This window comes from Rutidosis leptorrhynchoides, chromosome 9 (genome assembly GCF_046630445.1).
Source record: "Rutidosis leptorrhynchoides isolate AG116_Rl617_1_P2 chromosome 9, CSIRO_AGI_Rlap_v1, whole genome shotgun sequence".
In the NCBI taxonomy this organism is placed as follows: Eukaryota; Viridiplantae; Streptophyta; class Magnoliopsida; order Asterales; family Asteraceae; genus Rutidosis; species Rutidosis leptorrhynchoides.
Genome location: NC_092341.1, coordinates 245871714 through 245885214, shown reverse-complemented (window position 1 = coordinate 245885214; position 13501 = coordinate 245871714). Strand labels below are relative to the sequence as shown.

Below are 13501 nucleotides of genomic sequence, written 5' to 3'. Positions count from 1 at the left end.
AATCCGGTCCTTATCACAAATTTCGGCTGATCTCATTGGTTGGTTTTTAATACAAGATTGCTTCAAAAGTCCTTACTAACGGGTTACTCGCTGTTATTGATAAACTAATTAGCTCGGTCCAGTCAATGTTTATTGCAGTTCATCAGATTTTAGATGGCCTGTTGATGCTTTTCGAGATTTTATCATGGTACAAAAAATCGAATAAAAAGATGCTCATGTTTAAGGTGGATTTTAAGAAAGCGTATGATTCTGTTAATTGGGATTACCTAATGTTTATGTTATCTTCATTAGGTTTTGGTGCGAAGTGGTGTGCTTGAATAATGGGATGTCTTGATTATGCTAAAACGTCCGTTCTTGTTAATGGCAGTCCAACTCGAGAATTTGATATTAAAAGAGGACTTCGACAGGGTGATCCTTTGAGTCCTTTTCTTTTTATTATTTTTATGAAGGGTCTTCATCTAGCTTTCCATCGGGCCATGGAATGAAATTATATTCACGGCATTAATGTTGGGGCGGAAAATATTCGCTTGTCTCACTTTATATATGCGGATGACGTTATAATCTTATCAGATTGGAACATGCGGTATTTAAACAGAATTCTCATTATATTTGAATTTTTTTACTTGGTGTCGGGTTTAAGGATCAACGTTGCTAAGTCTCACATTTTTTGGGATAGGTGTGGAAAATGACGAGATAAGCTCGTTTGCTGCGACTTCAGGTGCTAGAGTGGGCGTATTCCCGATTAAATATCTTGGTATTCCAATTGATTCCAATATGAAGTTGATTAAAAATTTGGATCCTTTGGTTGAGAAGTTTCGAACCAATTTATCTTCGTGGAAGGCTTGCTTAATTTCATCCGGGTGAAGGTTGACTTTAGTGAAATCTGTCATGGGTAGCTTGGGACTCTACTTCATGTCATTATTCAAGTGTCCGGAAAAAGTGTTAAAAACGATTGAAGCAATTCGAGCAAGATTTTTTTGGGGCGGTAACGATTCGGTTAAAAAGATGTCGTGGGTTAAATAGGAGAGAATCTTAGCTTCCTTGGACTGTGGCGGTTTAAATGTGGAAAGTTAAAGGCTTTCAATATCGTGTTACTTCATAAATGTCAGTGCGGTATTTATCAAATTCGAATGATTTATGGGTGACCATTATCAGGTCCATACATGGTAAGAGTTTTGATACTTACGTGGCTTCGGGTGCAGCGGTTTGGTCCAATGTTGTTGATGTTTTCTCTCTTCCGTATGTTAATGACAACGTGCTTATTAATGCATTTCGTTTAAATGTGGGTTCGGGAACCACCATGCGGTTCTGGCACGACCCTTGGTGTGGAACTGAGCCACTATCTTCCACATTCAATCGTCTTTTTCATTTAGATATCAATAAGGATGATACTATTGCGGATAAATGGGGTAACGGTGTTTGGAAATGGACTTGGTCTAGGGATATTATAGGATGGTCTGTTCTATGTTAAAGATACTCGACTTTATCTAGACCGTGCATCACTTCCTGCTACGTCGACGAGTACTTCTTGGTTTAAGTTTGTCCCACGAAAGGTAAATATTTTTCTTTGGAAACTAAGATCAAATGCTCTTCCTGTTCGTTGGATTCTTTCCTCGAAAGGACTAGATATTAATTCTATTGTTTGCCCGCTATGTAACAACGCTATAGAGACGCATGATCATGTATTTTTTGAATGTACGTTGGCTTTAGATCTTTGGTATAGATTGCGGGTTTGACTTAATTGTCCATGCCTTCTTTTACTTCATGGGATACTTTCATTGAATGGCTAGAGGGGATTCGACTATCGTCTACTATCAAGAATCGTATTATAGCTTCGGCGATGACTTTGATTTGGGCGATTTGGAGATTTCAAAACGACATTGTTTTTAATGATTCTTTTTGTACTAGAAGTACTTTTTTTGATGTTATTAGATTACTTGCTTTTCGTTGAATTAAAATAGGAGTCATTTAGTTTCTAATTGTAACTTATGGTTTGCTATGCCTTTGTTATTACTCCCTTAGCGCCTTGCTAGGGAGCATTTTTTTCTAATTTAATTATTCTTTAGCAGTTAAAAAAAGGTAGTGTAAGGGTGTTTTGGTCATAGTATCTTTTTTTTTAATATAGATAGAAGCATATGGTTGGTTGATATAAGAATAAAAAAAAGAAAAATTAAGGAAAATAACATTTAAGGATTAAAAAAAAAAACTTTACATTTACACTTAGTTGTCGTAAAATAACACTTAGTTGTCCTAAAAAAAAAAACTTTTACATTTACATTTATCACTCTCTCAACATTTACATAAAAATTTGATCTCATAATACGCATAGGCCTACATGTGTAAGAATGAAGTAGTGTAAGGACTGACGTTGTAACTTACAACAAAGTTAAAGGGCTATTAATCTTTCACCGTTAGTTCTCTGCGCTTCTTTCTTGGTGTTACCTCCGATCGCGCCTTCCACCAGATCTCCGCCCTAATCATACCCCTCAATCGGAGGCACCACCATAGCCACTATTTATAAACCCTAAATTATCTCCCTTTATATCTATTCATACACACCTATACATACAGACACGCTTATATTATCTTCAATTATCATTAGTAAGCCAATTCCTGACCAATTTTCAGTTATTACCTTTACTTGTTATAGTTCCGATTTGCTAGGGTTTATCAAGTTTCCGATTTACTCAATACTTAATTTGTAATGATCAGTTATTGCTGAGCTAGGGTTTATACTTAATTTGTTTAGTTTACGTGTTTTATTGTAGTTTAGGTTATTAATTATACTAATTTTGTTGCAGTTTAGGTTATTAATTATACTTATTTTGTTGCAGATTAGGTTATTGATTGTTATTATATAAAGTGATGACGAGGTTTCATGTCAATGGTAAAGTAGTTGATACTGTTGATTTGTTGAGGAAAAGGCATTGGCCGTGGCGACTTGATTCATGGCCATTTGCGATACTATATGCGACATGGATGATTGTTATTGTGCCGAGTTTTGATTTCCTTGATGCTTTTATCATTTTTGGTGGTTTGTTAGCTGTCCACATTTTGGTGGTTCTCTTTACTGTATGGTCCGTGGATTTTAAATGTTTCGTTCAGTATTCGAAGGTTAGTGGGGTACTGTGAAATTTTGTGATATACCATTGTTCGAAATTCATAATCATGGAGTTTGATGTGTGATCTAGTGTTGTAATTCATTTTGCAATGGATTATGAAAGAAAGTTTAAAGCTTTTATTTGTTTGTTTTGGCAGGTTAAAGATATTAATCAGGCAAATGCATGCAAAATTACTCCAGCTAAATTTTGTGGTTCTAAGGAAGTAGTACCACTTCATTTCCGAAAGGTTGTAACTTTAACTGATACACATAGTTATCGGAACATTATATGTTTCATTATATGGGAACTAGTTGAAAGACTGATTAAATTTTTATCAAGTTATTTATACACTATAGGTTTTTAGTACCATTCCTAGATTGTAGAATAGGAAATGGCGTTACTTCAAAAATTTGTGATTTTGGTTGAAGTTAGATGTATCGATTGTTTGACATCAACGTGTTTTTTGAATCTCTCAGTTGGGAGGGTCTACGACGGAGGAGATCTATTTTGATTTTCGGAAGCAGTGCTTCATTTATTCTAATGAGAAAAAAAGTTTCTGTAAGCTTCCTTACCCATCCAAGGAAACTTTTGGTTACTATCTCAGAAGCACTGGACATGGTACCGAAGCTAAAGTTCAAGTTGCTGCTGAGAAGTGGGGACGCAATGTGTAAGTTTCTTTACTTTTTCATTTGCTTTTTAACTAATCTTTTGAGCTTTAAAATGTATTCATACTTGAGATACCTGAGACGAGTTCTTCACCCTGCTGCCATATAAGGCCTATTGCTTTTCCACATTATTTTGTAGTCGATTTAGAGTGATAACTACTTAGGAGCTTTGTATTGTATTATTTTATGTTTTGTTTAGTAATTTCTGTCGTCTATTGTTAATCATGGCTTGTCTGTATACATGTGCATTGTCAAGCAAAAATGGAGGTTTTTTAACTGATATTGCTGCATCTTAGCTTAACACTGAGCTAATAACATGGTGACGCCATACTCCACATTATTGTTTTCAACTGAATTGGGACATCTTAACAAGAACAGTAGTTTTTATGTATAGGCTTGCATTTCACCACATTATTGTTTGTGTATTAATATTAATGCAAGCATGATTAGTTTGCCTCAGTGTGCAGTTGATGGTTGACCCATGTTACAACCTGTTTCACCAACTGTATTTCTAGTCCTCTAGACAGATCCATATTTGCATATAATTGATGGTCACATTATTTTCTGGTGTTTTTCAATGTATATTAACAGGTTTTCTACTAACTCATTCTTTACTATTATCTTATTTATATTTTCTTGCATCTATGTAGATTTGAGTATCCACAGCCAACATTCCAGAAACTGATGAAAGAACACTGCATGGAGCCTTTCTTTGTATTTCAGGTTTGATATGCTGTCTCCAACGGCGACCCGTTTCCGACCTCTGCTTGTATTATCTTTTTTTTTTTATTAAATGGTTACCTTTGATTTGCAGGTCTTCTGTGTGGGACTTTGGTGTCTAGATGAATATTGGTATTATAGTCTGTTTACACTCTTTATGCTGTTTATGTTTGAGTCAACAATGGCCAAAAGTCGGTTGAAGACTCTATCAGAGCTTAGACGTGTTAGAGTAGATTCTCAGATACTAATGGCATACCGTTGTGGGAAGTAAGTTTGTTATCGGAATGGGAATTCACTAATACTTAACAGTGCATACGTCTTTGTAAATTGTTGACTTATGTTGCCTTTCTCTGTTGCAGGTGGACAAAGGTAGCAGGGACAGAGCTTCTTCCTGGGGATATTGTATCCGTTGGTCGTGCTGCTGGTCAAGATGGTGAGGAAAAAGCAGTCCCCGCAGACATGCTTATTCTTGCAGGGAATGCTATCGTGAACGAGGCTATCCTCACAGGCGAGTCTACCCCCCAATGGAAGGTTGTTGCTTATGATATTTCTTCGATATTTTGTGTCATTTTCTGTTTCTATATACTTCGTACTATTGTAATTTTATGCATCTACATGGTTGAAATGATAAGTCCCCCGACTAGGCCGACTAATCTCTGACTTGTATGGATTTTGAAGTAGTCCTATTAGTTTCCGAATAGTCTCCAACTTGGTGGTTGAATTTGGATTTATTACTTCAAAGTTGGATTTATATGCCCAAACGAAAACGGGTCATAGTAGGTCAAATATAGTCAAAGTTTGTCAATGTCCGACTTGTCCCCCGACTAGGCCGACTAATCTCCGACTGGTCTGGACTTTCAAGTAGTCCAGTTAGTTCCCGACTAGTATCCGACTTGGCTGTCAAAGTTAGATTTATTACTTCAAATTTGGATTCATATGCCCAAAACGGGTCAAAGTAGGTCAAATATACTCAAAGTCGAATTTGGTCGACGTCCGACTGGTCTCTGACTAGTCTCTGACTTGGTCGATTAGTCCCTAAAGATCCCGGACTAGTCCCGACCAGTGACTTTTACTACCTTGTGCATTTATGTGTGGTTTTATGGGAGTGCACTTATGTATATGCCAAGACTTTTGTGAATGTGTAACAAATGGATGTTTTACAGGTGTCAATTATGGGTAGAGGACCCGAAGAGCGTTTGTCTTCTAAAAGAGATAAAAACCATATTCTATTTGGTGGCACAAAGATTTTGCAGCATACTCCTGATAAGGTTTCTGCGATACGTTACATCCAGTTATGTTATAGGTTTTAGTCTGTTATTCACTATTATCATTTTCCTTTTGTTCATCGTCTCAGACCTTTCATATGAAAACTCCTGATGGTGGCTGTTTAGCAATTGTTTTGCGAACTGGTTTTGAGACAACCCAAGGGAAACTGATGCGAACTATTTTGTTCTCAACTGAGAGGGTAATATTTAAATTTGATGATGTATTGACAATTGCTGATGTCCTGATTTTGTGTATATAACCTATCCTATTGACAAATTTGTATGTTTCAGGTTACTGCAAACAGCTGGGAGAGTGGACTTTTTATTTTATTCTTAGTTGTTTTTGCAATAATAGCAGCTGGTTACGTACTTAAAAAGGTAAACTAACTTTTTATCTCGACTGAGTGTGTAGACTAATCCTGTTTTCTAGGCTTATCTAAAGTATTTTTTTTTACCATAAATGTTGATGTAGGGGCTTGAGGACCCAAATAGGAGTCGATACAAGCTTCTTCTGAGCTGTTCCTTAATTATAACTTCGGTGATTCCCCCTGAGTTGCCAATGGAATTGTCCATAGCAGTTAATACATCTTTGATTGCACTTGCACGACGTGGTATTTTCTGTACAGAACCTTTTCGTATACCCTTTGCTGGGAAGGTGAGTAAGGCTGCTTTAATTATGTGAATTTGGTTAAGTGTCATTTACATTTTTTTGGTTTAATATATATTATATTTTTATGCAGGTTGATATTTGTTGTTTTGACAAGACGGGAACTTTGACATCTGATGACATGGTATGTCAGTTACATATATTTGGTATACATGGTAAAGTATTCCGCTAATTTCTGCCCCTTTATTTCTAGGAATTTTCCGGAGTTGGTGGGTTGAGTGACGATACAGATTTAGAAACAGATACTAAAAAAGTGCCTACTCGCACTCTAGAAATTCTCGCTTCTTGTCATGCCCTGGTTTTTGTGGACAACAAGCTGGTACGCCTTTGTTATCGTTGTTTTCTCTATCAATGGATATTTCGTTTAATTCATGTAAATAGGCAACTATGCTTTTTAATCATACCTTCATGATCAACTGAAAACGCTTTTAGCTGAAGTTGCTGATTTTAATATGATGTTACAATATGTTATAAAGTTGATACTTCCGCATATCAAAGGTATTCAGAAAACAATTGAAGGTATAAGGGTAAACATGTTATTTCTTTGTTACCTACATTGACAAGAAGACATTTGCTGTGGTGAATGTTGATTGTAGATGAAATACACTTTCTTGAAGATTTATTATTGTTTGTTAAAAATGTCCTTGATATGCCTTGTTTAATGAGCTCTCCTACGGATTCACATCTTATAACTCTACACCATACGTTAATAGGCCTTATAATTTTTCATTTCAAATTTATTTGGTTCGGTTCTCTAGGAACATTCTGTATCTTTATAACAATTTTTTTGCTTGTAGGTCGGTGATCCTCTTGAGAAGGCTGCAATCAAAGGGATAGAGTGGAGTTATAGATCTGATGAGAGGGCCACACCTAAGAAGTAGGGAATTTATTAATTTAGGGTTGTTCGGTATTGGTTTCAAACCGATTAACCCAAAACCGAACCGAAAGAAAACGGAAAAAACCGAACCGAATTTGAATTAGGTTATCGGTTCAGTTTTTCAACATTGAATTCGGTTTTTGGTTTTACTTTTTCGAATACGGTTTATCCGAAAACAGAATTCATAGCCGAATTCAACTAATATATTAAATTATCAACGTATACATATGAAAAACCGATTTTGAAATCAAATTTAGAGTCTCTATGAACTTGCAACCCATTTCTTTCACATTGTTTGCAGGGGAGGTGGCAGTACCGTCCAAATTGTCCAGAGACATCACTTTGCGTCTCACTTGAAAAGAATGGCTGTTGTTGTACGTACAGAAGAGCAGTTTTATGCTTTTGTGAAGGTATGTAAGATGAGTATACACCACTTATTTGTACTCAATTCAATCTGAAAGCGTATGTTATGCTGTAATTCAGGGTGCACCAGAGACCATTCAAGAAAGACTAAATGATATACCAGCATTTTATGTGAACACTTACAAGAAGCATACACGTCAAGGATCCCGTGTCTTGGCTTTAGCATACAAGACTCTTCCTGATATGACGGTAACCTTTATTTTTTTTATGAATTTTTTTTTTATTTTTTATTTTTGTTGCAATTGTATGTTTGATTATTTTGAATATGTAATCTTTCTTCACAAAGTGGTTTCCTTTTTGTTCAATGGTTATAGGTAAGTGAAGCTAGAAATTTGGATAGGGAGGTCGTGGAAATTGGGCTCACTTTTGCTGGTTTTGCGGTATGTACATATATATCAAGTATCAAGAGTTCACTTTTTACTCATTTATTTCGTACTTTAATTTTTTATTCTATTTTACCATGTTGTATCAATCATCAATATTCTTATTTGTAATATTTTTTGTCATCGAATTGACCTCAGGTATTTAATTGTCCCATCAGAACCGATTCTGCCACTGTCTTGCTTGAGTTGAAAAAGTCGTCACATGACTTGGTGAGTGGTATCTAGTTAAAATTGTCACAACAGAAATTTAAAGCTTTATTTTTATAAAATAGCTGAATTTTAATCAAAACATGGTGTTTGTATTATTATGGGTCTAATCGGGTTGACCCAAAACACTTTCTGGCCAGTTATATATCACATTATATGTTATTATAATGTTCATGCCTGATTACAAAACTATGTTATTTGATTATTTCATCAATAATGATCTTGTTTGCATAGAAGTAATTTGGAGGTTTCATGGATATGGGACACTTTCGACCTTTTGCTAATATTATAAACATTCCAGATTAAACATACCCTAAATAAACCCACTTTCAAGGTTACTGAACTTTTGATATTGTGCTCTTATCGGGACAACTTTTGTGATCAGGTTATGATTACTGGTGATCAAGCACTAACGGCTTGCCATGTCGCTCGTCAAGTTAATATAATTTCACAACCTGCATTGATTCTTGTCCCCACAAAGAACAAACAACAATTTGAGTGGGTTTCGCCTGATGAGACAGAAATTGTGAGCTACAGGTAACATAACCACTGTATGATATCTTCTTCCTTTGGGATAATTATTTATATTTATTATTTATTTAAAATTTTGTTTGAGACGTTGCTGTTTGCAGTGAGGAAATGGTGGAGGCTTTAGCCGAGGGTCATGACCTTTGTATTGGAGGTGATTGCTTTGAAATGCTGCTCCAGACCTCTGCTGTTGCCAAAGTTATTCCATATGTAAAGGTTGTAACTGTTTATTACATTTATAAATATGAGATCGATAATTCAAAATGCAAGTTTATCGATTTAGCTAATAAAGCATTGTCAAATGTCAGGTATTTGCGAGGGTGGCCCCTGAACAAAAAGAACTCATAATGACCACTTTTAAATCATCCGGACGGATCACTTTGATGTGTGGTGATGGCACTAATGATGTTGGAGCTTTGAAGCAGGTAAATTGTGATGGCTTCTCGTTGGAATTGGCATTCTGACCTCCAATGAGTTTATGTTGTATCTCTAACTGATCAAAATTAGGGGTGTTCAATTTGGTTTCAAGCCGATTAACCCGAAAACAGAACTGTATGAATACCGCAAAAACCAAACCGAATTTGAATTCGATTTTTGGTTTGGTTTCGGTTCAGTTTTCAAATTTGAATTCGGTTTTTGGTTCATTCGAATTCGGTTTAGCTGAAAACCAAATTCAACTAATAATATATTAAATTATAAATAAATATAGAAAATTAATCTATTTGAATTTAAAAGTCAAATTTAAATTGATTTATTATGATTATTTCGGTTAAATTATGTTTTTTTTTCGTTTTTTCAGTTTTAAGCAAAACCGAATTGAATTCGGTTTACGGTTGGTTTCGATTTTGCCTTTAAAGTTTTTAAAACCAAATAAAACAGAGAAAATCGTAAACTGAACCAATCAACATCCCTAGATCAGCTGGAAAAATCAAGAAAACCTAGCTTTAATGGGAAACTTTTCAAATAGGTCAACTGAGTCAAATGGATCGAACTTCGCTCAAGTGTTATACATGAAATCTTTTAATTATTTTATTTATTTTGTTCATAAAAAACATATATTTGATACAAGTCATGTACATCATTTCCTTTTATTTTATTTATTTATTTTTTTTTTTTTTGACAAAAGCGTTTCTTGTAAAACGTAAACCAACCTAATCTGTACAAAAAGTCGCCTGTTATGTACCCAATGTGTTCGATCCACCTAATTTGCCACCTCTACTTTTGAGCATGTTTTATGTATTGAATATTGATGTTATCTATGTTTTTAGGCGCATGTTGGTGTAGCTTTACTGAATGCAGTACCTCCTCCAACTCCTGGTGACAAGCCCGCATCAGAAACAAAGCCAACTAAACCGAAGAAACCTAAGGCCACCACTGAACCAAGTTCCAGCAGCATCACCCCAGCCGCCAGTAACCGTCATTTGACTCCAGCAGAGGCTCAAAGACAGAAGCTAAAGAAGATGATGGACGAGCTAAACGAAGGAGATGATGGTCGGTCAGCTCCCATTGTCAAACTCGGCGATGCATCAATGGCGTCACCTTTCACCGCTAAACATGCATCGGTCTCCCCAACCACCGACATCATCCGCCAGGGCCGTTCCACTCTCGTAACCACCTTACAAATGTTCAAGATTCTAGGACTTAACTGCCTTGCAACCGCTTATGTTCTTAGTGTGATGTACTTGGATGGCGTTAAACTAGGAGATGTTCAAGCCACAATTAGCGGCGTCTTCACCGCCGCCTTTTTCCTCTTCATCTCACATGCTCGCCCGCTGCCGACACTCTCCGCCGAACGGCCCCACCCTAACGTGTTTTGCTTCTACGTTTTCCTCTCGCTATTGGGTCAGTTTGCTATGCATATACTCTTCTTGATTTCATCCGTTAAAGAAGCTTCAAAACACATGCCAGATGAATGCATTGAGCCAGACTCTGAATTCGAGAGCAATTTAGTCAACACCGTCTCGTACATGGTGAGCATGATGATTCAAGTGGCTACGTTTGCAGTTAACTACATGGGTCACCCGTTTAACCAAAGTATATCAGAAAACAAGCCCTTTAAGTTGGCACTTATGGGTGCTGTCGTGTTCTTCACCGTAATCACATCCGATGTGTTTCGGGATTTGAACGACTGGTTAAAGCTGGTGCCTTTACCACGTGAATTGCGTGATAAGCTTTTGATATGGGCTGCATTGATGTTCTTTGGATGCTACACTTGGGAAAGGTTCTTGAGGTGGGCCTTTCCTGGTAAAATGCCTACAATTAAGAAGTCAAAATCAGTTGATGCTACAAACAAAAAGTCTCAATGAGGGATCATTTTTATTATACAATTTATATGCAAAAGAGAAACTTTTTGGAATTTTAACTAGGTTAAGTTGTGTATTGATACGACAAAGTAGGGCGACTTTTGGTTCCCCATTTTTCGCTAGTTGCTTATTTTGCTTATGTACCTAGAAAGTATCATGAAAAGTTATCATTCGTTATCAGTTTACTTTGTACCAGTGACAATAGTATTAACAACAGTAAGGGATCATGAAGACCGAATGAAACTATTTGTTGAGATCCTTATTTCAGCAAGTTAGACCAAGTGTGTAAAGAACTGAAGGTATTTTCATTTTGCTAATTTAAGTAATCTTATGCTGTAGGGAGTGACGGCTCTGCATGGAACACTAATTCCATTAGGGGTGGGCTTAATCCGATCCGTTTGAAAATTCCGGATCCGCACACGAAAAAAACCGGACATACGAATGAATGAAACCGGATCTTGGATCCGTTCCGGATCTGATTGGATCAGATATATCCGTTAAAACAGATTTTTTTCTGGATAAAACCGGATAAAATTCGATTCGGTTTTAAACCGATTTGGATCCGGCTCTTTTTATTTACTAATCCTATAATCGATAATCCACACGCTTCCGCTTCCGTTAGGACATCTTCACAAGGTTACATCAACGCTGATGTTCACCACATTAATAATACGAGTGGTTACATCAACGCTGATGTTCACCACATTAATAATACGAGTCGAAAAGGTGACGTTTCGTCTAAATTCGAGTTGTGTGTAATGAACGATGGTAACGAAAGAGCTCGTTGTACACAATGTTTGAAGTTCCTAGGTGTTTCGGGTAACACTACGTTAAGAAAACATCTTGAAAATAGTTGTAATGGAAACGAAGACCCGACACAACATACACTTGGTCGGGATGGTTCGATTTTTGTATACGATGCTGAAGTTCTTCGGCAAGATTTGTCAAGGTTTTTCATTCAACAAGGGCTTCATTTCAACCACTTCGACAATCCAAGGCATACGGAGCTAATTCAAAAGTGAGTACAACTGCGATATAACAATGTTATTCGTACTACTCTTAGACGTGACACTTTTATATTATGGGAAAAAAGCTAAAATAGATATAATTGAACGATTTCGAACATATAAACATAGTGTTTCTATAACTTGTGATGTTTGGAGCGTACTAAGCGGAACGACAAATTCTTATTTAGCCATTACCGCTTATTGGTTTCATCCCGATTCGTGGTATAAAAATATTGTTATTTATATTATTGATTGTGTTAACCATTATAACTTTTGTTTATATTGATGATATTATTGTTGTTCAAACGTTAAAAAAATGGAACCGGTAAAAATATAACCGGTAAAATCGACTTCTAGTCCGAAAAATCGGTCAAGAACCGAAAAAATCCGATTCCGAAAAACAGGACAAAAATACGGTTTTTGTTTTGTCCGATCCGGTTTTTATCCGGTTTGTGCACCTCTAAATTTCTATCAGGGGTGTTAAGTCGCTCCTAGGTAACCCCTAACTAACAGCTGTAAAAAAAAAATACTCCGAAAATAATAAAATGATGTAAAGGAAGTTGTATATAAATCTGATTAATTCAATATCCATACACAACTATATCGATCGACTTGAATATGTTGATTTGAAATGATTACGATTTTAAAAATGTGGAGTGAAATTGATTAGAAAAAACATGAAATGAAATTTAAGATTAAATAGGAGATTAGACATAATTTGACATGAAAAATTAAGATATCTAGTGAAATCGTATCTCGTATGTGTATACGCTAATACTAATAACTTAATATATTTATTTAATAATATATAAATTCAAATTCTGTTTCGGTTAACCAAATAAAGAAATTTCAAAATGGAAAACTGATTCAAATTCGGTTTCAGTTTTGTTCGATCCGAAAACCATTTTTCAAATTCGAGTTGGTTTCAATTTGATATTCTATTTAAACAGTTTCAACCGAAATATTGAACACCCCTGGTGTTCATGTCTCGGAACACTATACCTAGCGATGCAACCACTCCCCGTCAATGTTATTAACAATACTATCGGTGGTGTACATCAATATTTCGGATGAGAAGTTGCTCTACACTAGACCTGGCAAATAAGACCCAAAGTTTCAAAAATGGGTCCATTAGGTTTACTTCAAAACCCAAATGGGTCCAAGCACATAATATAAAAAATGACTTGAAGACCGAAATAGGTCCAATCACATAATAGAAAATTACTTGAAGACCCAAATGGGTCCAAATAGGTTTATTTCAAAAGATTCGATTTTCGACACGCGAGTTCGAGACACATTTTTCGAGGCGCGTTTTCAATGGGTGTTTTCACCACGCGTTTCGGCGCCCAGTTTCG

The 13501-nt window shown here is 36.0% G+C and overlaps 2 protein-coding genes across 2 annotated transcripts; both read left to right on the top strand.

The window, feature by feature from the left end:
- The first annotated feature begins 320 nt into the window (after positions 1 to 320).
- On the top strand, positions 321 to 1471 carry LOC139868649 (uncharacterized). The gene is made up of 3 exons (XM_071856980.1): positions 321 to 408; positions 641 to 860; positions 1156 to 1471. The coding sequence occupies exons 1-3, from the start codon at positions 321 to 323 to the stop codon at positions 1469 to 1471; spliced, it is 624 nt and encodes a 207-aa protein (XP_071713081.1).
- Positions 1472 to 2443: 972 nt separating this feature from the next.
- LOC139865803 (probable manganese-transporting ATPase PDR2) lies at positions 2444 to 11410 on the top strand. Its single transcript, XM_071853903.1, has 22 exons — positions 2444 to 2601; positions 2835 to 3114; positions 3259 to 3348; positions 3578 to 3768; positions 4417 to 4489; positions 4581 to 4753; positions 4846 to 5017; positions 5650 to 5754; positions 5841 to 5951; positions 6043 to 6129; positions 6224 to 6406; positions 6492 to 6542; positions 6612 to 6737; positions 7216 to 7295; positions 7597 to 7705; positions 7779 to 7907; positions 8033 to 8098; positions 8240 to 8311; positions 8694 to 8845; positions 8941 to 9052; positions 9145 to 9261; positions 10105 to 11410. Exons 2-22 carry the CDS (start codon positions 2866 to 2868, stop codon positions 11140 to 11142), a joined length of 3486 nt encoding a protein of 1161 aa, XP_071710004.1. The 5' UTR covers positions 2444 to 2601; positions 2835 to 2865; the 3' UTR covers positions 11143 to 11410.
- The last annotated feature ends 2091 nt before the right edge of the window (positions 11411 to 13501 follow it).